Below are 26,548 nucleotides of genomic sequence, written 5' to 3'. Positions count from 1 at the left end.
CATATTCTTGATGAATAGACAAAATCAATCAACTTCATCATTCAAAGGCTCATATTTTGATACAAAGTTATATATATACATATATATATATATATATATATATATATATATATATATATATATATATATATATATATATATATATATATATATATATATATGTATATATATATATATATATGTATATATATATATATATATGTATATATATATATATGTATATATCATGTAAATAAGAATTATCAAATGTACATAGTTTGGTTAAATGTTTGCATATCTAGTCAAAACATGTTGAAGATGAGCTTAGCCCAATGTATATTTGCATCACTATAATTTCTTAAAATTCCTCAGCCTCTGACAAATTTCAATACGTGTCCTAGGGATCAAAGTATATTATATTAACTCATGTATTTAGCTGATAACCTTCGAACCATGAAGAAAGAAAAACCACACAAATGAGAGCAAATGTGTTGCCATCAAGTCTAAAGAAGAAGATCCTATACATCTTTATGTTTGGTTTCTAGAAGCCTTTATCATGAAACATCATGAGATTGGCATCTAAATCATATTATTTGCAAGTTCCAAATGAAGACATGTATATGGAGGGGTTGGTTTCATCTGAAGACATCTAGTCCAATAACTAACATATCATAGAATTGGTTTAAAGGATCATCTCACACAAATATAAATCAAGAAATAAAATTGGTTCTATGATTGCAAAACTCTCTTATTGAATAAAACTATGAAATTAATTCTATTATTTGAAGGCCAAAATTCAACAAAGCTACATTGTTTCCTCTCAATGCATCACCACAATTCCTCTAAATCCATCAACATTGTTATTATGGGAACAAATAATTGAATGCTATATTTTTTATCTAACTCCATGTATGTAAACGGTGAATGCATAAAGCATTGAAGTGAATTTATCATCAGATGAAGAAATCACTTGAAAGGCTTCAAGAATATAGATGGAAATAATAAAATTCATCAATAATAGGATGATCAAATGAACATCCACAATCTCATAATGATATGAGTGTAGCATGTATTCATCATGATCTAGTCATTATTCTAAAATACACACTCAAACTCAATGGGGAGTATCCATGACATGAGGCTATGAAAAAAATCTTCAACCAATTTTAATGCAAAGGTGTGTCAATGAGTTAATACATAAATCCAAGCAAACAATGAAGCAAAATTGAAATCAATATTCCTATTAAGTGATAGAAGAATAAAGTATATCATACTAATAGGACATTCTCCATATCTCTTAGAGAGGACATACATACTTTTTGTAGTGTCTCCAACCACCCTCCAAACAATTTCAGAGCCTCCCTTGAGAGTTTCACTTGATGACTGCACACACTCGGGTTCACTCTGTGAGCTCATGTGAGTCTTCACACCCACCTTGCTTGTTCATTTCATCCAAGTTTTTCATGTTGATGTCAAAGTCATGCTTGCAACCATGTTCTGGTCATGTTCAAAGTCTTCGCTTTATGTGTACTTATTGTGTTCACTATGAAAACATCTGTCACACTCACACATGGAGTAACATTCGTTGTCATGCAAGCGTCATCATAGTTGACCAACGATCAATCACAAGTGTCACGCTTGTCCGTTGTACCGCCGATCAGTCATGTTGAACATGTGTATCTGGATGGTATTAGTCATCTCGTCATCGATTCATGTAAGTGTGTGCTTACAGGATAACATATTCATCTTTCACTCATTCACGCACAATCATTTTTGCTAATGTTCTGATGACTGAACACCCCTCTAATATCTCGACCATCACCCCACTATCAAATCGATAAGCTATCACCCAGAATGACGTAGAAGCACCAAGCAAGTCATTTCAAGTTACGATGCCCGCAAGGAAATCAATCCACCTTCATGCAGGTCAACTAGAGAGTTTGACTCAACATCCACCCGGGGACTCATTGCCCTCAACAATTGCGAAAAGGTCGCAAAGAATTCTCTCTCCACTAGATGATAAAATTGCACAGACAGATCAGACAGGCACCCAATGCTCGTCCCTATCGCCCTAAGAAAATTGCGCATTTTTTCCAGCCAATCCTCCCAACAGTTGACTAGCTTCTCACCAAGAAAATTGTGTAGTTTTCATGAGCAAGCCCTCTTCTACCCAACAGTTCACTCAGCTCAGAAATTGCACAAAGGTGATTAGCAGGTGAGCCTCCTAGCCTCTGCACAATTTTTCCTTCGAGCAGCTCCCGGTATTAGATTGCCAGTTCCCTGTAGGAATTGCGCAATTTTTGCTGCCAAGCTCAAGGCAACAAACTACTAGTTGCCTCTAGGAATTGTGCGATTTTTATTGCAAGGGACCCAGCAGAAAAATTCCAGTTCCCTTAAGGAATTGTTCAGTTTTTGTTGCTAGTATCTCAGCAGCCAGTTACCACTGCGCTTCAGGAATTATGCAGTTTTGGCTACCAAGCTCGCGCTATCAGCTCGTTCAAGAAACTGTGCAAATTTTTCCTATTCAACATTCTTACAGCCCGGACTGTTTTGCTAAAAAACTATCCAGTTTTGTCCCTGAACTGAGCCATACATCGCAGACACTCACTGTCAATTTGCGTTGCCCATCTCCATCACCTAGTGACTCTTGTGTAGCTTTCATCAGTAGTGCCCAGAGCCTCCATCTTGCCTCACAACATTGTTGCCTCTCCCGGTCATCTACATCTGAAATGATCATGTATCATGGTAGACTAGGGGGCTTTTGGATGTGATGTTGTTTCATTATGAGTGACTGCAAGAACATGTACACAAAAAAACATGGTGCGACGACGAATGGGATGAACGAAGGGAGCACATGTAGAAGGACAAGTTCACCAATGGATGAAAAAATGATGCATGCAAATATGTGTTCATGGATGGACAATCGAGCAAACATGCAAGATGTGCTCACGGACACATGAATGGATGAAGATGCACTTTTTGCAAACGGATGAACCTTTCATGTTTTCCAATATATAAGAAAGGAGAAACGTGAAAAATAAACATCAAGTGAACCAACAACCATCAAAGATTCCATACACTTTCCAAAGTAGAGGTGAAGCTGTGACACACCATGAGGACATTCATCAACTAGCAGCACTATAGCTCGACATGCACACTAGCAGCAGCATGACTGTACCAGGACTGTCATGTCGAGTCATGCCATGAGTGTTATCATTAACATCTCTACTACGGGCCATACTATCCATCAATGTAATGTAACGTGGAAGTCCAAGAGACCCACTTGTTGTACAAAGAGTCATCTAAATTTGAAAAGTCAAATAGTCATGAGGGTAGTCGAATGACCACAAGGGTTAGTTTCACCCTTAGCTATAAATACCCCCTCATTTGTACATGCAAAGGACTTTTTTCATCTCATATCCTCCCACATAGCCTTGAGAGTCTGTAATTGTTTCTTTGAGGAGTAAGTATTGGTTGCAACACCTCACCCACAAGGTTAGTGATGTATGGTGTAACAATGTATCTTGGAACTTTCGCTTAATTCAGAAGCCTCATAATAGACCAGTACATTTTCACACATGTATTGTAACTATAGTAAGACTAATCTTGAACACATGTAATGCGTGTTTCTTTAACCTCTGTTTAACACTTGAACTTATTCACTTGTTGTAATACATAATGTATTAATGAAAATATGATGTATATGCTATTAATGTTGTCTTTCCCATGTTGGCTACCTCCCTGGGCATCAGACAAACCTTTCACATAAAACTTGCTATAATAGTCATTGCACTCATGTGGACTCATCCACTGAGCGTTGTACATGTCATCTTCCCTTGTGTGTTGTGACTGTCACATTCGTGTGGACTTCTCCTCCAGAAGATGTGCACATCCTGTTGTGTTGTGTGTTTAGTTGGGGCTTCCTCCCAACCAACTTAGGACTCACTCCAACCCTCTTCCTCTACAGTGAAAGAAACATTGACACAAGTAACACTTGCATTCACCAAGCACATGAACCTCACTTCCGAAAGACAAAGAAAACCACTCTCTTATGCTGACAAGCAAGAGATGAGGCAAACCTTAAAGATAATAGCAGTTGGGCCATGATACTGAATAGGAATCCCACACAAAATGGTGTGAGGTCTAGTTTGGACTTCATACCGGGGTGATCCCCTAAATGTTGGTGGGTCGAACACCATTAAAATTTCTTACGCTAGAAGGAGGGAAGCCAGTTGTATATGGCTGAACATCCTCTCACACTTATTCATCAACCATCTAGTCAAGGCAGTAACTCACACTCCCTCACACCTATGCATGACCCTGCAGTTGGTTACTCCTCACCTCCTAGGACTAAACACGAGATTTCTTATCACCACCTTCTCTTTGTCCATACCATCACTCATGAGTTCACAAAATCAGTCAGACTAATCTTAGGCATAGAACATCTTCCATACGCATCGAGGAAGCCAAAAGCCACTCATACAGGAGTTGTTGTATCATCAGTGGAGGAAGATTTCCTTGCAACACTTGAGGGTTTGGCAAAATTTATTGAGGACAGCTACAGGAACCTCCAGTATTTCTGCAAGGCAAATAAGAAAGTCTTGTGATATTGGGATCAAACTCTAGTACAGGAGGCAAAGCGGAACGATCACATTTGCATCTTTCACTCGTTCAAATACTTACTCATTTTTCCTAAAGTTCTGATGATCGGACTCCTCTCTGACAGCCGAGCCATCACCCTGTTATCGAATCGATCGACTGTCACCCAGTATAGCGCAGAAGCACCAAGAAAGTCATTTCAAGATACGTTGCCCACAAGCAAATCAATCCACCTTCATGGTGATCAACTGGAGAGCTTGACCCGACAGCCACCCCAGGACTCATTCCCCTCAAAAATTGTTTAGAGGCTCTGACCTTGCCCACTCCACTCACTGAGAAAAATCCACAGACAGGGCAGACAGGCACCCATTTCCCATCCCTATCTATGTGGCAAAATTACACAGTTTTTCCAGCTAGTCCTCCCTATAGTCGACTGGCTACTCACCAAGAAAATTGCATAGTTTTCATGAGCAAGACCTCTATTTCCCAGTAATCCACTAAACTCAGAAACTGCGAAGAGGTGATCAGTAGGCTAGCCTCCCTACCTCACCACAGTTTTTCCTGCTAGCAGATTGCTATTTCCCTCCAGGAATTATGCAGTTTTTGTTGTCAGTGACCCCGTAAAAAACTTCTAGCTCCCTCCAAGAATTGCGCATTTTTTTCTGCCAGTATCTCGATAGCCAGCTACTAGTTCCCTCAAGGAATTATACAGTTTTGGCTGCCAAGTTCCCACTGCCAGCTCATTCCAGAAATTACATAGATTTTTCCTGCCTAGCCTTCCTGCAGCTCGAACTGTTCCCCTAAAAACCTACATATTTTTGTCCTCCAGCTGAGCCAGACTTGGCGGACAGTGATTGTTTATCTTGATTTCCCATCTCCATCACCGAGTGACTCTTGTGTAGTTTTCATAAGCAGCGCTTGGAGCTTCCATCCCATCTCGCAAGCTTGATGCCTCTCGCAGTCACCTGCATCTGAAATGATCATGAATCATGGTAGACTAGGAGGTTTTTGAATTTGATGTCGTCTCTTGATGAGTGACTGTAGGAATATGTACACAAATAGACATGATGTGACAACGAATAGGATGAACGAAGGGAGCACTTAAAGAAGGACAAGTTCAGCAATGGATAAACAAATGATGCGTTCAAGGAGATGTTCTTGTGAACGAATGATCATGCGAAGATGTGTTCATAGTTAGATGGTTGAGAAAATATGCAAGATGTGCTCACAGGCAGACAAATGAATGAACATGCAAGTTTCACAAACGGATGAACCTGTCAAGTTTTCAAACATAAAAGCCACAAGAAATGTGCAAAATAAACATCAAGCGAAGCAATGACGATCGAAGAGTCTGTGCACATTGACAATCACAGGTGAAGCTGTGACACACCATGAGGACATCCATCACCCAATAGCACTGCAGCTCCACATGCACACTAGGAGCAGCACAAATGTACCAGCACTTTCATGTCGAGTCATGTCATGAGTTACATTGTTCACATCTCTACTATGGGCCATAATGTCCATCAATGTAATGTAACATGGAAGTGCAAGAGACCCACTTGTTGTACAAAGAGTCATGTAAAGTCGAAAGTCATGGAAGTCAAACAGTCATGAAGGTAGTCGAACAACCACAACGGTCAGTTTCACCCTGGCTATAAATACCACCTCATTTGTACATGCAAAGGACTTTTTTTCACCTCAGGTCCTCCCACATAGCCTTGAGTATCTGTAATATTTTCCTTGAGGAGCAAGTAGTGCCTCCAACGGCCCGCCCACGTGATGTGGGAGCATCTAACCTGGGTCAATCATTTACCAAGAGGAGTTAGTTTGTAAAGTAGGATTTAATTGATTAATGTATATTTTTAGTATTTTTAAGAGAGAAAGAAGATCATTGTAAATAGGATAAGATTCATGAGTATCATGGAAGGTTGGATAGGATTATGGATTGGTTAGCTCTTATGTATGGAAAAGGATTTGGATGAGAGGTTTTAGGGATCAAGAGATCTATTGTTGGAGTTTGTTGAGGGATCTAGAACCTACTTGTGTTCTAATCCATTTGTATAAATTGAGGACAGCCTAAGAGGCATGTAAGATGTAGAAGTGTGTGAGTGGGTGTGAGTGAGTGAGAGGCCATGAATAGGCCATGATTTCTCATGTAATTATTTTATTAATGAATCATTTTCTGAGTTTTATGTGCACTAATTATTTTATTAATGAATCATTTTCTGAGTTTTATGTGCACATATCTATATTTTTTCTGAATTTTAGGTGCACATATCTATATTGAAATCTTTTGTTTAGATTTACTCATCATATGAAGACCCATGGTTAGAGTTGTTGCACCATTTTTGGTATTGGAGCCTCAGTAAAAAAAGGCTACACGAATTGTTAGATTTTTGTGGAGCAAGGCTAGTGATTGTGTGAGGAGAAACCTATGCTAGGCATGAAGCAATTGTGTGGAGAAGCATGGAGGCACGAAAAATGTATTACCGTAAAATAAATTTGTTGTGCATGGAATATTCAGTGACTTGGCGAGCCACGCCTTCAACATGGAAGCCTATCGTTATAATTATTTGGAGGTTATTTTGTTTTTTTTTATATAGCTGTGTGTTCTCATCTTTTCATTTTGAGAGATATTGAGTTGCTAATACAAAATTTGGAGAGCAAAGAATATCGAGACCATTGAACAAGGTAAATGTATTAGAGGAGCATTGTAATATAGTTCTGCATATATAGTTCTGCGTAGACAGTGCTGTTGTTCCTTAATACAGTCCAACATATACATTCCTATATTCTTTGATACCGTGCTCTAGTTCTAAGTTTTCTTTTTTTCTGCTTGTTAATTTAAAATGTGGAAAATGTTGGTTGCACAAAGATTTGGAGGTTTCTGCATAGCTGTGAGGACTTTTTTTTGTAGTCAACCAAGGTTGTTACAAAAATTATATCGAGCAATCATGGAAGCAACAACAAATCCAATCGCTTTGGAGACATTACTTCCAGAATACTCTGGGTCTAATATTTTTCGTTGACAGCAATGATAGAGACCATGTAGTTGAAGCTAGAGATAAATTTCACCGGATGCTGAATAAGGATGAACTATGTGATGTTGTTTTCTAGATACTATGAATGCATCAGATATTACTGAAAAGCTTGGTCTGCATCCTCCATGTCTATCTCATTAGTATATCTAGAATACTCATGCAATTTCTAGTGAAGCCTTTATGAAGGCTTGGATTGGATTTTAAACAACATTGCCAATAAGGCATAAAACTGGTATGCATCTAATTTCTTTTTTGGGATGGAGTATATTAGTAATGAGGTCGATTCCTTCAGATTAGAGTTGACAAGATCTTGATTTTCTTGGTAGCCTTATTGTTATGCATTTGTCAACTTTGTTGTTATCTGGGGCTTCATTCCGCCATGCTGGAGGAGACTCGCCATAAGATCCTTATATAGAGGTATTGTTTTTGCCCTCTTTAAGCAGTTGGCCACGACAACATCTGAAATAGATATATTTATATTGTTTGAGGTCTAGAACATGGTGGATTGCTTGAAGAACTCATGAGATATTTGGCTTGTATATGCGGTTGAGTTTCAACTTTTTTTTTCATGATTGGGCTGAAGTGGTCTTGCGAGTTTAAACTTTGCTAGTGTGTGGCATGTGCGAAAATTTGTTATAACTAATTTCGACCAACGTAGAATTGATACGACACTACCACTTATGGAAGAGTAGCATAATGATTGTTGTGGTATGGCATCCTAATACTCGATTCCTACAAGTCCAGAGCCGAGGTCCACAGAAAGAGAAATATTTCAAAAGTAGTACGAGGATTGTTCGGAATTTCCAAAGAAAAATGTTACATGAAATTATGGTCTATTTTTATATTGACGTGAGATCCACTTCACATAAAACCATTCAATTATTTTTCATAAGTGAAAATTTTAATGCTTTATGGTGGAATATATTTCATAAGTGGATATTGAATAAGGTGAGAGACTAAGTTCATTGAATTATATTAAAGTGGATTTTTATGGCGGGATAATTAAAGGTCTATATGTCATGAAGTAAAAAGAGTCTAGTACATTATGTCAAGGTCAACTTCAAAGATTTTTGATAAAGTTAAAGTTGAAGAAATAAGTTAATGAAGTGAGATTGTGAAGTTAAGTAAAGTCCTTGCACAAATTAAGAGTTTCTCAATGTAAAAAAAAATAATATTCAAGTCCAGATTCGTTGATGTAAAAGTTAAGGTTAAATTAAGAGTCTGTGTCAAAAAGTCAAGTTAAATATTTGAGTCTTTGAATGTAATGGGTGCATGATCGACAGAGCCTGACACCCAAAGCTTCGTCAAAGTGTTGAAGAGTTATTGCAGTTGTTGTTTACAACAAAAAGAGGAGCAAGGTGTGCTCATGAGTAGGGTTCAAGTGAAAAGAACCATTGACCAAGTTCAAAGGAGTTAACATGGTAAAATTTCAAGTTACAATGAACAAGGTGAAGTTCATGACAAAAGATGCAGATTCTAGAGAAAGGACATGATAATGCCATAGAAATTGGCATTGGTGATAACAAGGAAGATATTTCTAAATTAAAGGTACAGCTTGACGTGTTTCTAGAGCTATTACAGAGATAGACACATGGTTGGATTATGAAAAGAAAATTCAAATGGCATAGATTGCTAGTGAAGTGGGATCGTAAATTGAATGCTTAACTAAAGGAATAATTACTCAGAGTAAATGAAGTTTTGGTATGTGAACCAGAACATGGCCCATTTCTTTTTCAAAGTAATGAAGGTACAGAGGATAAATCTGTAGAGAATCTTTTGAATCATATGAAGTGTTTAGAGCAGCAAGAAGACTTGGTAGCTGAAGCATCAATTAAGACCACAAGGTCTTATGTTTTTGAAACTGACAATTTGTGTATGATTGTAGCTATTACAGGAGATAAGAAACCTTTTGAAGATGTCTTTAGGACAGGTGAAGATATTAAAGTAAAATATGATGAAGAAAACCTCTTAGATGAGGAAGAGCAGCTATTGAAAGATGTTAAGAAAGAATAAGAACATATTGAAGACTATAAACAACATCATGATGAAGTACTTGCGAAGTGTCAAAGAGAAATTGAGTTGTTGGAGTATTTACTAAAAGAACAAGAGTATGAGAGTGTAACTGCATTCAGAAATGAGGGAGCGTCTTAAGATTTGATTGGGATAGAGATATGTGTTAGTTTCCAAGTTTCTGATGTACTGGCTAATAGAGAGGAAGAGGTGCATGAGTATGCAGTAAAAAAGATGACAAACAATTTACTTCTTGAAAGTAAATTTGTAGATAAGAAGCAACAAATGAAAATTGGAGAGGAAGATGTTTTCAAAGACGTTAAGGATGTATAGGTGGCAGAAAAAGTTGAAAAGAATAGCCAACATATCAAAAATGAATGTGCAAAATTGTAGCAGAAAAATGATCTCAAGCAAGATCTCAGGCAAGTTGCTAAGACAAAAGGATTCCATGAGAAAGCAAAAATTGATTCTGTGATTGAAGAACTGCGGAAATTGATTATGTGATAGACTAGATGGAGACAACTAACAACAAAAATGAAGATCAATCAGAATTTGAAACTGATTGAAGAAAGGAAAATGAACCAGAAGATAGCAGACATGCAATCGCAGCAAAGGTGCAGAGCATTTGGACAATTAAAAATTAAGGTTTGGGATCCAGGAGGAGTTTTGTCATCTATTGAAGATTAATGGTTGGGAGACCATGATTTTCTTCTACCTGGGGTGTGTGATGCAGGAGAATCTAACCTAGGTCAATCATTCACCAAGAGGAGTTAGTTTTTGAAGTAGGATTTAATTAATTAATGTATATCTGTAATAGTTTTAAGAGAGAAAGAATATTATTGTAAATAGGAGAAGATTCAAGAGTATTGTGGAAGGTTGGAGAGGATTATGAATTGGTTAAATATTATGTAGGGATAAAGATTTGGATGAGATGTTTTAGGGATCAAGAGATATATTGTTAGAGTTTGTTGAGGGATCTAGAACCTACTTGGGTTCTAATCCATTTGTATAAAATGAGGAGAGCCCAAAAGGCATGTAAGATGTAGAAGTGTGTGAGTGGGTGTGAGTGAGTGAGACGCCATGAATAGGCCACGATTTCTCATGTAATTATTTTATTAATGAATCATTTTCTGAGTTTTATGTGCACATATCTGTAGTGAAATCTTCTGTTTAGATTTACTCATGTTATGAAGACCCATGGTTAGAGTTGTTGCACCACCACGAGGTTAGTGATGTATGGTGTAACAATGTGTCTTGGAACTTTCTCTTAATTTAGAGGCCTTCTAATAGGCCAACATATTTTCACACATGTATTGTAATTGTTGTGAGACTAATCTTGAACACTTGTCATTCATGTATCTATAACCTATGTTTAACACTTGAACTTATTCACTTGTTGTAATACATAATATATTAATGAAAATGTGTTGTATACGTTGTTAATGTTGTCGTGCCCATGGCGGCTACCTCCCCGAACATCAGAGAAACCTTTCACATAAAACTTCCTACAACAATTGTTTCACTCACACAGACTCATCCATTGATTGTTGTACATGTTATCTTCCCTTATGTGTTGTGACTGCTGCATCCATGTGGACTGCTCCTCCGGAAGTTGTGCACGTCCTATTTTGTTGTGTGTTCCTAGAAAATTTGGGGCTTCCTCCCAACTGACTTGTGACTCACTAGCACCCTCTCCCTCTATAATGAAAGAACCATTGACACAAGTAACACTTGCAGTCACGAGGCACATGGACCTCACTTCTCGAAGATAGAATAAAGCACTCTCATGTGGTGACAAGCAAGAGTTGAGGAAAATCTTTATGATAATGGCAACCAAACCATCATACTAGATGGGACTCCCACACCAAACAATGTGAGGTCTTGTTGTGACTTCATATCGGGGTGATCTACCAAATGTTGACAGGTCCAGCACGTCAACAATAGTGTAGAAAATTAAATAAGTTGTAAAATAAAATGAGGCTACAACAAAATATAATGAAATAACTGCAAATTTATACATCAAATAAGTTGCAAAAGAAAACAAGGTTAAACCCTAAAAAAAATTACTGATCTAGATTCACTTTGTGTGAATTGATAACAAGAGAAAAAAAAATCAGAGAGTAAACAAAAATTTTGACAAAGAAAATGGTAGCTCAAAGAGAATTGAGAATTCAAAATAATGTCTATATGTAATACTAATGAATAAATGGTTGCAATGGAGGCAAAGTAGAGAAGATTAACTAGTATGTGATCAACAATATAGTTATGGCTATTCAAAATGGACAAGACTAGAAATGGGACAAGAGATGAGAGAAAATAGAAAGACTAATAATGAGTGTTGTACATATAAATTAATTCGACAACATTGTATCCTATGTGCTTGATATATTTATCTTAAAGTGAATTAATTGGACAACATTATGCATTGACGATATTTAGAACATATTAACAGTTAATGTAATAATTGTTGGGATATGTAATTCCTACTTGTCTTAGTTTTTATTATTTCTATCTAGAAGATTCTATTCCTATTTTGATTCCTATTTGTGTGTGGTTGAGATATTCTCTCAACCAACAATTATGTGTCCAAGATAGTTTCCCTATCTTGAGACAACACTTCACGTATTTCTTTGTAACATTATTTGATTAATAGTATACAAATTTCCATTATGGAAATTTAACATGGTATTAGAGCCCTTAGGGTCTTGCCCTTCCTGGGCTTTGCCCGTCCTGGGCCGAGGGAAATAAAAATTTTGATGATTGTTTTGTTTGTTTCCTTTGCTTGTTTTCCATCCTTTGTTGTTAGTGAATGAATAAAGATAGGAGCGTGGCAGTTGAGGCTCACTAATGCAAGCTTGATGATCTGCGTGGGATTTTGACCTCAGAATAGGTTTTCAAGAGGTGTGGAGCCTGTAATTGCTACCACATCTTAGTGTTGCGTGCTTTGTTCACCACGTGGAGGAGCAGCGTGGATTGTACTTCCAGATTGTGTAGATCTCTAGAGATCTGTGTGCTTGTTTGAGATTTGCATGCTTGAGGTAACCTGCCTATTAAGGCTTGTTGATGTGAAATTCTTTGTTTTGTGGGAGATGTCACCTCTTAAGTGCAGAGGAGATAAGGAATATGATCGAGGAGGGCTTTGAGCTACTGGGCGAGATCAAAGAACCACCATTTACTGTGGCTCCCAACTTTGGATCTACTTAAGAACCACCGACGGTGTGGCAAATATGTCCCCAGGGTGAGGTCATTCGTCAAGAGTATCACGAAGGAGCATTGTTGTGGTTGGAACAAGAAGAACGATAACAAATCGCCTGATGCTAATTATATGGAGGTTATTTTGTCATTGCAGGAGGATTCATATAAACTGCAAGATGGCGACATGATTGCCCAGAACTTGTAATGTGTTCCAAAAATCCTCAACCCCTCTCGCTGGTAGGTTGTATGATTCAACAAATGCAGAGGGAAATGAAAAATGCTAGGAGGTCTCAGGATTGGATAGATCCAAAGGGAAATGAAAAATGCCAAGGGTGTGCATCAGGAAATAGAATCCATAGGTGCACATCAATCTAGCCATTGATATAATCTGGCTACCTTCTTGCACGTGGAGTTTTATATTGTTCGCATACTACCCCAAGCTCTAGATCTGTCATTTTTTTGCAATTTGAACTAGTCTAACTTGCTTCTTTCGACCTTTGTTTCGGAGTCTACTTTGTAGTGATCTGAGTTCTATTTATTGCAAGGATCAACAAGGCAGTGTTGTGATTCCATAGGACAACCTATACTTTCAGAAGTAACTTATGAGAGCTGAAGGACCAAACAGGAAAACTCATTCTACATGGGTGAATATCAAGAAGCCAACATTTCCACTATGCCGAAAATTAGTATATGTTTGGTGAAATGAATTTTTTTCTTGAATTTTTTTTAGATTTTGTAACTGAAACATGTTGAGCGCGATCAACTTAACATGTAAATGTTATTTTTTATAATTGATCACTCTAACAACGACGAATTGAAGTTGGAAAGATTCAAGAGGAAGACACCAAGCTTGGATACATTTTTTTTAGAATAAAGTGGTGAAGTGTGACCAGGGCAGTGGATATTAGTTTGGTGAAGCAACAATAGATGGTCAAACAAGGTAAAATATTATGTGTTGAAATAAAGAAAACTCATGGTATATGTCACATACATTAGTAAGCAAGTCTAGGATGTTTTGTAGTGGTCTTTGTAATGTATGTACCTCATAACTCCAAAAGTTGGAGTTGTGTTGTAAGCCTTGTGAGGCATGTGTATCCCCATCCAGTTCGTGGTAATCTAAAAACCACTTTGTATATGCAATGCTCGTTTACGGTAAGTGAGAAAACACAAGTAAGAGTGAAGTAGGATAAAGATTCATGTTTGCATGGTTTAGGGTTAGCCAAGAAAACCCTCAGCATGGTTGAGTCGGGTCTTTGGTGAACCCTAGTGGCTACAGAGCCTTAGTGGCTATAGAGCCTTCATGTATACAATGGCCCAGTCGCAACATTGGAGCCTAAGTGCTCACACTTTAAAGAGCCTTTGTGGGTACAAAGCCTTTGTGGCTACAATGCCCCAGTGGCAACATAGGAGCCTCATTGCTCACAGTTTCAGAGTCTAGGTGGTTGGGAGTGACATACTTTACTCACAAGAGAAATTTATTTTCTCACAAGTCTCAGCGTATCTCGAGCTGAGCAAAAGGCATGGTTGAGGTTGATCCGATAAAACCCAGAGCATGGTTAGAGGTAATCCGATAAAACCCATGATGATATTAGAGGGGGATTTACAGGTATATGTACATTTATGCAGTTATAATGGTTGACAGAGCCATGTATGTGAAGGACATCCTACAAGAATGGCGGTTGCAATGGTTGGAACACATGCATTCTGATGCATGGTTGCTCTTTCGTATGGACATTGACATATTCTTTTGTTATGTTTGCCCACAACAAGACTTTGTAGATTGATATTGAGACAAGTACTCATTAAAGGGGTGTGTTGGAATATGTAATTCCTACTTGTCTCAGTTGTGATTATTTCTATCTTGTTCCTATTTTGATTCCTAGGATTATGTGTGATTGAGATATTCTCATAGTTGTGTCCAACATATGTGTGTCCAAGATAGTTGCCCTATCTTGAAACAATACTTCACATATTCATTTGTAACATTATTTGATTAATAGTATACAAATTTCCTTTATAGAAATTTAACAATAATATTCAATGACAACATTATTTTCAATACAATACTATGTGCTATTTTCAACAAGTTGGAATCCTAAAAGAGTTGTGCTCTCTCATGGAAAAGAGTGGTGCTCTCTCATCGAAATTTGTTAGAGTGCCACTTGTTCATGAAATTTAATGCGTTTGAATGGAAGATATATATAGATTTTTTTGACAATGTTGCAACGCTATACTAAAATGCAACAACATATATCAATATTCCTACGTAACAACACTATTCATTGCTTCAATGATATATGTTTTGTGAATGCATCAACGGTATAGGGTATGCCTGAATATGACATATGTTTGATGCTCCAACTATATAAGCTCAACGATATATGTTTAATGTTCCAATGATATAAGTTCGCCGCTATATGTTTCTTGCTCCAATATGTTATATGGTTCAATGATATATGGAACCAACAACTAGCGTTCAACATTATTAATGGACAGTGTATTTTAATGGTCAGCATATTGTACAAGGGAGATCACTTTTTACAATGCATTACAATGCCAACAACGTTTTTCTATCAATACGTTACAAAGCCTAGGGCAACATTTTTCATATCTGGAGCAACCTCCTCCTTTTTATTTTTTTTAATGGAGAACAATGTTTTTCCAGATGTGGAGTTGCGTTTTCAATATATGGCAACCGCAAATGGTATCAACATTAATTGGTATACATTGAGGGATGGTTTACACACCACCTTTCAATATCAGGCAATGGTCAATGCATTCAATGCGCTCAATTCTTATAAACCAGCGTTCAATACGTTCAAGTCTTATATACCATCATTCAATGCATTTGATGCTTTTATACCAATGTTCAATACTTGATACATATGCCTTCGGTATATACGCTATATCAATGATAAACGACTGATTAGTGGTTCATCCCTTTGTATTCATATATACAGTGTGTTGGTATCAATTATTGTTGCGTTTGGAGAGCGGCCATCTTCATATATACAGTGTGCGCGCTCTCTATATATATAATGGAATGCATTCTTCATATATATTCGTGTATTCTACATATATGCAACAATTAATGTTATATCAACATTTTTAATAATATATTCCAATGTGCCATAACATGGTATATTCCAGCAATGTATTTTGCAATGTCATACCTACAATCCGTTCTGCAACACTTCAACAATGAAATTCCATACTTGCATTTCAACAAGATCATACTTGCAATGTGTTCTTACAGTGCGTTCTGCAGTGTTGATATTCTTTACCAGCATTGACAATGCCTTAATATATGCAAACAAGGGATCAAATATATTATTAACAATCTAGTTTTTGAGGTGCAACATGCCATACGTTATCAATGTTATTGTTAGCGTAAGATCAGAAGCCACGTTGCAATGCATTCATCTTATAGGGTTACTTTCATTTAATTACTGGTGCATTTTGTAAATTAGGGTTTCGCCCCCTAATTGGACTCAAAAATCAATCCCTAGAAGGCTTATTGTAGTGGTAAAAGACTATCAATACTATTGTTGATACTTTGGCGATCACAGTGGGAAAATTATTATTTCTGCCAATTCAAATTATTATTTATGAATTTTTTAAGATAAGCACAACGTATAACAAAGTGGTTCTATGCAACCAAGACCAGAAATAAAGTGGCATCCCCTTCATGCCTTAAAATAATAAAGATGAATAGTCTTTCATATAGCAAAGGTTTATTACTTTCACAAGCTTCTAATCCATCTCAGATTTATATATAAGCTTTTTCTCATTGATGTCAAAGGGGAGGTGTTGGTAGTAGAAATGAAATTAAAAAGAGAAGTCATTTTTAGGAGAAATAAGAGGGATGATGACTCTTAGGGGAGGATTCCTATGTTGCCATGAATGCCAACATTGGAGAATGATGGTAATATTACCATTGATGTCAAATTATCATGTTAAGGCTTATTGTTGAACATGTCATCAATCTTGTTGATTATGTTAAGTTTAATTTATGTTGATTGACACATTGCCATTGTTGTGAGATTGCTTGAAGTGAAAAGGCTGATACATATTATGAATTGCAAAGTTTGATCATTTTGATGGTTAATTTTGTTAAATATATTGAATGTTTACCTTGATGTATTGATTACAATTAAAATGAAAAATAACACATGATATATTGATTCATAAGCTAGAAAATGTGCTTTTATTAAACAAGAATCCTGAAAAGTATTAACATGTAGCTAATACAAATCTGAAAAGTTTTCAAGATTTGTCTTTAGAAATCATTATTGATGGTCTATATTATTTCAGCGCTTTTTTTTTATTACAAAATTCTGAATTTGATATTAGAAAATGAAGAGGAAGATTGTGAATAGCCTTAGAACAACAACAGATAACTCCTCATTTCACATTCTTGAATATAATACAAATAGTCAATAAGGTATATGTATAAAATATACATTGTGGAATGAGAAAAGTACCTTTTGTTGTTGATAAGTTTGCATGAGAGGGTTAATGAGTAACATTTTGGTAAGGGGAAGAGGAGAAAAGTAGCAAAAGAGGAACAAAATTTAAGAAGAGAAAAATAAGAGATGAGGAGAAGACTTGGGGGGTATAAATTGATATTAGGTAACTAGAAAACTTGATTTTGTATTATGTTTGGGGGATTGCAGTCTCCTTTTAAATTCTATCTTGATAAAGAACAAGTAGTAGTGTGTCGAGATAGGAGCCTAGGAGCTTCTTGTAGGTTGTAGCCTGCAATCTTTTTTGTATGAGTTGGAGCTTCCTTGAGATACGAAAATCTTGTAGGTTTGAGCCTACATAAAATTTTATATAATAGAGGAGTAGGAGCTTTCCTTCACATCAATATCATTGAAATAATTCATGGTTTTCTCCGTTGTGGTTTTCCACTTATATATAGTATCTTCATGTGCCTTTTGTTGAATGTTCTATCTATGTGAATTCTCTTGAATTTTAATTATGTATATGTGAAAATATCTCCATCTCTCAAATACAAAGGAAACCATTAATAATTGAACATGTATACAGGCCATTAGTTGCATAAGAAGATAATAGAGAAAGGGAATTAAGTTGAGCTAAAAATTTGGAAACTTACAATCACTGATTCACGTCCCCTCTCAGTAATTTCCAATCACTCATCACTTGAAACTTGTGGTTGGTAGGATCCTATAAAATAAAAACCCCATCTCTCATGGTCTCTCTGTCTTTGTCTCTCTCCATATATACTCAACTACTCTACTATACGATGGAACAAAGTGGACTTGAATAGAATAAAAACTGCTTTGTTCCTAGTGGCTCAATTATAACACATATTGATATCAAACTATGGGTTATATTTTACTCATTTAACCCATGACATGAGTTAATACTTAACTCTTATATATTCTTATTCATATATTCCTTGTGGCTCTCGCATTTTCCATGATTAATTGGGGTTGATGTGGCATTGTCTCAAATTATGGTTGCTAACTGCAATATATCAACTTATAAAAGAGATCATTCTTATTTAAACTCTCATTGATGTCATTATTGCACTTTTGGAAATATATTCAAGTAGAGAACATTTTCATGTGGTTCAACACTTAGTTAGGAAATATTTACCCCCAAAAAATGTCATATAAGGCCTCAAACTACTCTAAAGGGTTTCATACTTAGACTCTCCAAATTGTGTGCCACTAATAAATCTAAACATGTAAGTTAATTCCTTTGTTTTTTCTACTTTGAAAGCCTCAAGAAGGTTGGAAAATAATATAATGATGAAATCCATAGCAGAACTCTCAATTTTGGGAGTATTTTCTTCCCAAAAATATTTTAATAAGTAAGATGAGGACATTTTTCCCACACATTCTCCTTAGAGTACTATTTATCCTTTCATTAAAGTTTCCCTTTCAATCCAATCTCCTAAAATTAATGCTACCCCTATCTTGTAGGATTGGAACTCTTCTAAAATATTGTATCTTCTATCAAATTTGGCTAAGTATCTAGTGTTAAACCATGTATGGAGTGCAGTACTTTCTCCTCCTCCTAGTCCAACATGGTAGGCTTATAGAGTTTCATATTTTCCACATTCACCACTAAATAAATGTGCATTTGTGGCATAAAGCTAAGTCTATAGGCACAATATCACATCATTTCCGATATCATGAAAGGACAATATTGTGGAGGCTTCATATTCTTACCAGGGCCTTATAGCTTCTCCTTGTTCAAATATAACCATAAAATTTATTCCTCTTTGATTGAACTCTTTACCCTATTCTAATCACATTTCACCATGTATTTCTCCTATGAATTGTTTAGCGCCCCATGTACTTCTAAATTGATTTACATGATATTCTCAAAAAATCATTCTTTCTTAGATATTCCCTCACTCCTCCTTTCTATCCATACAATATATCCGAATATAAAGGTGTTAGATATCTAAAATAAATTTTTAATCATTTTTTTATAAGGCATGAAAATGCATATCTTGTTGAATCTATCAACTACCATGAATAGTCATGTCCCATTCTATTTGTTGGTAAACCTTCCACAAAACAATGGAAAAGAATTTAAAAGAATTACTAGGTACATGTAAGGGATGCTATGGACCATGTTTCATGTTATTGATATTGATGGTACAACAAATTAAACACCCTTTAATGATTACAACTATATCTTCTTTCATCCTAGGCTAGTACATGTAACCATTAGGGTCTTAAGTTTTTACCGTCAAATGTATTTTCCTTGTCCATTGATTTTAAATATTTGAAGAAGTTGAGCCTATGACTATTGTTGTTGTCATAGTCTCTACATCACTATCCGACATCCCTAAATTTATTCCACAGAGAGTTCATCAAAATAAGAAAAGAGTGTAAAGTTAGTGAGATTCATGAGGTCACACATGTTTATACAGTCAAGTCAAAAGGGGTTATGTGTCATTTGTTGATTGATAAGAACCATCCAAAATGAATTTGTGTCAGTCTAGAGTTCTGATGGTCATGAGGTCTGGTCATTAAATATGTTTTAAATTCTTGTCCCCTATTCCTATTTACCCCATGTTTCCCTATTTCTTACCCTATTTCCCGATGACATCACTACTAGATCCCTATACTCATCACATGTACAATCCTCATGTATAACATGACCCACCACCTCGCCAATTACCTAAGACATTATACTCCCAACATTTTAATGATTTCCCATGCTTTATGCTCATGCAAAATCAAGTGAAGTGCTTTAACTCATCAACTCAAATCATCATTGAACTACAAGATAAAGGACAAGGGGTGATTCAAATTTTTATGCTGCCTTATTCTCATACCATTGTATAGTCATGAAAAATATTCCTAATCCAAGGATATAACATTCCAATAGTATACCATAGATCGATTCAAAGCTGGTAGTTGATGAGAAATTGATGTTACACTCACTATGGGAATCTGCTGCACAAGCTCTATTTTAGCCACCATTTTTTAGAACAGTTTCCAACCACACGGATGAGAATTTTTGGAAATTGAAAGACATATTTATTGATAATAGACTAAGGAACAAAAATATTCTCCATTTTTTGCACAGGTATAACAAATCAAGAGTTTTGAACGCATCTTCCAAGCTCATCTTTCACAATTCATAAATTTATTATTTTAATTCATTGTTTTGCAGAGCATTCTATAGGAGTCTAGGGAATAACTTGGAGAAATGGAGAGATTTTTATCTTCACAAAAGAATCATCTACAATAACCTCCTTCAGTTTTTACATAGGTATTATGGTTTGGGAGATATACCCAAAACATTATCTTGGTATGCAGACACTACGCAGTTCTACGTAGGGGTTACCAGTGTTCACGCAGTGATGCATAGAGCATTATCTATGTTGCACAACATTTTCTGAGTTTTCTAGTTTCACGCAGTGTTTTCAGAGTTTACCAGTATTGCGGAATGCTTCTTTGAGGTCACCAGTGTCACATAGTTTAATTTTAGTTTGTAGGACGTGTTCACAGGTGTGACGAAGATACCATATGTCAAAGTTTAAAGGTGTGAGAGGCGGTGGAAAACTAAAACCATCAGTTTCTAGCCACGTGTCACTTTTGAAAGAAAAATTGCCGACACAATCGCTGCCCCACTATTACTAAGTCACTCCGAAGTTAGCAGCCAGCTCTCATTCCTTTTTCTATTTTTGATCCATGAAGATATGCTTAAAAAACAATAGTGATTTTACAATGATTTAGTTCTTTTTTTAAATATATGAATGCTTTATGCTTTTTTATTTTTTATCATTAGAGGAAAAAGACTTTAAAACATCAAAAATATTTCTTCCTTTTACTTTTATTTGATTCTCTATTGGATCAATGTTGTGATGCATCTAGGGACATTGGATTTTCTATTGTATGTCTATTTAAACTGAAAAAATATATTGAAAAGATTGTTGATGGTTCAATGTTGTGTTGGTTTCAATTTTTTGCAATTTTTGCTTTCATGATCAATTCAGGGTGTAGTGCTTTTGTATTGATGGATATCGGTTCCACTCTAAAAGGATTCTTATGGTATGATGTCTTGGATTATTTATGCTTATCACTCAGTTATTTTACTAAAAACCTAAGTAAAAAATATCATTATTCTTGGTCTTTTTAACCTTTTTCTTTATATGAGATATCTTGGAAGTTTTATTCTCTTATTATTGTTGAAGGCTACTAAAATTGAATTCTTCTATACCAGTGTAAAGATGAGCTTTTAATCCATGTTCTAGCTTCTTTCAAGCTAGTTTCTTAAATCACTGGCCATGAGATTGTTCTTCTTATTCTCTTTCATTTTATTATTTGTGTTAAGATCTAGATACAACTTTTAGTTATTCTATTATATGTGATCATCAATATTATAATGGTTACAAAAACGGTTGAGATCCTCGAATTGTTGTGCGATGCCTATCATCATTTTATTCTTTCTGAATTTCCACTTCTTCTTCCCCTCCTTAAAAGCATCCTGGTGCCCATTCTACTTTGATCCACTTCATTCCCATTTATTTTGGCCTATGTTCTCGAGATACTATGCCCATACGCAAGCCTTGTCGACTACTCTATGGTTAAAACCATCACTTTCTTCCTCAAATTGTTGTGTATACCCACTAGATACTTGAGGAGTACATCTCGATTAATTAGGAAGATAACCAACATTATGGTCATTTTCTAAACTTTGTGATGTACTCTTATACAATTTTCACTTGCTTCTATTTAAAGTAGTTCCATTCATTTCACTAGTCCACTAAATACCCCATATGGTAAAATTGTGACTTTGTAAGGGTTTTAGTGTCCCCCCACTTAGATACTAGAGGATATCCCTTCAACCTCAAAGACTTTGTGTGCCTTTCTCACCATGGCAAGGAATTACCCTATAATTTATGCCATGTAAATTAAATATTTTGTTCTTCCTCTACATGGTGAACATTCAAATAAATTTATAGTTGTTGAAATGATTGATTTAGCTTTAGAACATCAATTTCACCTCCGTATGGCTGAATATCAATCTTTGGTTAAATTTTAAACTAGGATTATTAATGGTTCAATACACTGATATTAGGTTCATATTTTTTTGGTCCTTTTTTTGGCTCGTTCTATTTCTTTTTTATCTCCTCATCTCCCTTGAAATCATAACTATACATTACAAGCCCCATCTTCTTCAAATACTCCAAGCTTGTTGCTTAAGGGCATAGTGAGGAGATTCATGTTATGGATTATATCTACAACTTGTGCTTCTAGTTGTGAAAACCTCTCCTCTAGAGGATCTCGATGATTATTCAGAAATTCATTGATGATGAATAGGGTTTTATGACTTTTGGCTTTGTTGATCAATATTCCTTGAAAATCTCCATGATATACCTAAAGAAACATACTCTAATACCAATTTTGAAATATGATTCTTAAACTTCCCTAGATATTCCACTTGACAATTCACCATAACAAATGTGATAAAATTATACTTAAGAGTCTCAAATATACACTATGATGGCTTATTTCTATTTAGATTTTTGGATCGATAAATTATTATTTTATCTCTATGCATGCAAATTATAATTAGGGAAAAAATACATAACAATTTAATAAAAACTCATAAATTACAATTTGACACAAGATATAATGTGGGAAACCCTTCTGGGAGAAAACCCAGCTGGATGGTGAAAGCATTCTTCTCTCTTTCCCTAAATAGAAAATGGTTGTGAGTAGAAAGAAGTAAGGCTTCTAGCCCATGGGCTACCACAATGCACAAATTCTCTTTATGTTATCTCTCCCTATCCCTCTCACTTATTCTCTTCATCTATGTAACAAGATGAACTAGAAAAGAATGGGACACCTTTTCCTCCTAGTATCCCACTTATAGCACAACCACGTAACCATCTAACGGTTAGATTTGACTCCTTCAATGCCTAACTAGAGTTACAATATGGACTCTTCTAGAGTTTTCTACATCATGCTAATGTGGCTAGCCCTTCCTCCATGAATAATGGGTGATAATGTGTCATCCTCTCAAATTACGGTAGCCAAAACATGAAATTCAACTTCTGAGTCACATAATGTTTTCCTACAGACTCCAATTCAGGTGATTCTAGTGTCATTAGAAGGGAATATGTGGGTAGAATAGGATAAAATCGGACAGTACTAAAGAAGTAAGGATTAATACTGAGAAACAAATTTGATTAATTCCCAAAAATGCTCCTAGAAGGTTTGACACCTGAATTCACTAAACTAGGTCTAGCTAAAAAACATGATCTTCTAAGCTAATTTCACCACTTTTTCCACTCTAAAGAATTGAGATAGATGACAGTCCAAATTCAAATTGCAAAAATGTTGGAAAAGAAAAGCTCTAAAGGAAAGGTTAAGCCTTAAAAAATGACGTTTTTGTAGAGCAATGACAACAATTCTAAGTTATGTCCATGAATCTTATATTATTACATTTTGAATGTTATATCATATTTGTCGTTATTTACCTATTTACCATTTTTAATTAAAAATTAATATATGTTATTTTATAGTACAACATTATAAAAGAAAATATCTATACCTCTCTAATCATTAATAATGATTTTTTATTTTTGTAGAGAAGTCAATTTCATATTTAAAAAAATAAAATAAAAATAAAAGTACTATGTTTATATTGTTATTATTACTTCTAATCTTCTTATTATTAATAATCTTTTAAATTTAATAACAGGTGATCATATATTATATAAGAAGTTATGTTTGAGCACTGTTGGTATGCTTGGCTGATTCCTTTTCTGAAACTTTGTAAAAATTCTAGCTATTAGTCTGAAATGAGAATTAGGGAGATTTGCGTATGACCTGTGTAAATCCAACGGTATCCCATCCTGAATTTGAACATTTCCGGTATCTTTGCAATATCTTCCCCATACTGCGAAAGAAACGATGGAGTTAATACTTTAAAAACGACATTGAATTGTGTACGCGTCTTTTTCCAAAAAATACATACTGGCTAAACACTTCAAAACGTAAGCATTTAATACTTACAACAACGTTGAATTATTGATACTTTTTGTTTTTTGCATTTAATACTCATTCTAAAGTGCTAGAACAACATCCAATTGTGGACACCTTTTTTTCGTTCCCCTTTATTATTTTTTAAGTGCTAAACAATAGTTGAGTGATTTAGTGTGATCATAAAGTAATTTACCAGTTCTCACCATACTTACGTTTGAATAACTTTAGTGGTAATTTCATGGTGTGATCACCTTTACAAGAATAATGCTGGCAAACATTAATATTATTTTTACGCCATTTTTCACGTGACATTCATGGATGTTATGCCAATATGAAGATTGATGCTGTCTCATAAGTGCAAAGTAACACACTCAGTAGAGGACGAACATATGTCGTATGAAAAGTGTCAATTTCAAGGGAAACTCATTGACTTGGATGCCGAAAATTGTAAAAGTTTATTTTCGCAACAACTAATATCGTTTATGACAAAGAAATTTAGCCGTATGCTTTAATTATCAATGAAGTTTTAGACACTACCAATATCATACACACCTTTCTCTTTAGCCAAAATCACCACTTATGTTGTAGTGTGATAGACTCGTAATCTCTTCCACTAGTGACAGCTATGACTTGCGGTTTTGTCCTAGCTGCCGAGTTCACCTAGCCAAAATATTCAAGAACCCATAGTGATTATCCCTACATAGGAAAAAATCAGTCACCTTAGATATGCATCATCCACTCCCTCGACTTCACCTTTCAGTCACCTTTCACTTCTTACCTTCAAAGAAATGTTGCATTTAAAATGGAAAATAATTTTATTTGTAAATTTACTTCCTTCAACACAGTGGGGAATTATTTTTCTTTTAAAATTATGTTTCATACTACGGAATTATTGTGTAATAATGATTATACATATATTACATCATAATATATATATATATATATATATATATTAATTAAAAGGAATGAAAAGTTATCTTCAGTATTGTGTAATAATGATTATACATATATTACAGAATATATATATATATATATATATATATATATATATATATATATATATTAAAAGGAATGAAAGGTTATCTAAAAGGTTATTTAAATTAGTATTTTGCATTAATTTTTTGTTATTTTCTATAATAATAACCAATAGAGAATGATCATTTATCTATATATAAGAATGGAATAGATTAACAAGTATTTTTTAGGGCTTTAAATTAATGGTCAATATGTTAGAACATTTTTTATAAAAAATATTAGAGTTTAAATTATTATACTTTAAATATTAATTATTATATCAATTTATAATTTAATATATAATAATAAATATTTAATTTACAATTTGAAAATCAATTAATTGGAACCTTTATTTAAATAAAGTGAAGGATTATTCGTTAATGGTTATTTTTCAGTGATGTTCTTGTAAGTTGTTTTTTTTATTGATATATTGCAAGTAACCATAGTATTTGAGGTCACAATTTTTTTATTTTATTTATTATGTAAGGGTTTTAACGATGTATAATCTAATGTGTTATTCATCAATCTATTTGTATGGGTGATATTTTTAACGAGTTAAAAATATATGTGGATAGTCTATATTTCTTATTTTTCATATTAAATATTTTTTTGTGAATTTTTCATTTCTATAAATTAAGATAAACACTAAAATATTTAAACACTTGGGAGATAGTTAAAATATAGTTAAATATATGCATTGAGATATGGGTACACTTTATAATGTATATTTTTTAGGAAGATATCTTTAAAATGCTCACTTACCAAACATATAATCATGCTGCATACAATTTCTCAAAAACCCTTATAAATAATAAATTTCCAAAAATATATATTGAGAAATTCAAGATGTTTTTAAAAAAAGATAGATTCTCTTTTCTTCTCTTGTTCGTTGCATCACCATCATAAATTTTTAATCTTATTTTAAATTATTCTTAAATACACCTTATAAGATATTTAAAAATAAAAATAAAAAATTCATAGTAAACTGATTTAATATATATTTATATTATAAATAACATCTCAAACACATAATACTATTTCTAACAATACGTTCCTATCCTATGCATAATGTTTATATGTTTATATCTCGAATTAAAAAGTTCACTCAAATTTCTTTTCCTTTTCCATGTGAAAATGTAAATATAAACCAAACACGTCTTCTGCTCACTTGTAATAGAACGAAACGATGATGTATCCTTATAGTTTTAGAACGTTAAA

At 34.7% G+C, this 26,548-nt stretch overlaps 1 protein-coding gene across 3 annotated transcripts in view; it reads right to left on the bottom strand.

Annotated features, from left to right (window-relative positions):
• The window catches only part of LOC149261662 (MADS-box protein CMB1-like), a 340,779-nt gene that overhangs the window by 223,438 nt on the left and 90,793 nt on the right, over positions 1-26,548 (bottom strand). For all 3 annotated transcript variants that reach the window (XM_089382164.1, XM_089382167.1, XM_089382159.1), the window contains exon 2: positions 24,161-24,230. In XM_089382164.1, coding sequence (XP_089238290.1) covers positions 24,161-24,230 — 70 coding nt within the window. The remainder of the gene's footprint in view (positions 1-24,160; positions 24,231-26,548) is intronic.

This window comes from Pinus tabuliformis, chromosome 6 (genome assembly GCF_031772625.1).
Source record: "Pinus tabuliformis cultivar Carrire ecotype Pingquan chromosome 6, CPIR1, whole genome shotgun sequence".
NCBI classification, from domain to species: domain Eukaryota; kingdom Viridiplantae; phylum Streptophyta; class Pinopsida; order Pinales; family Pinaceae; genus Pinus; species Pinus tabuliformis.
This window is presented reverse-complemented; position numbering and strand designations above follow the sequence as displayed.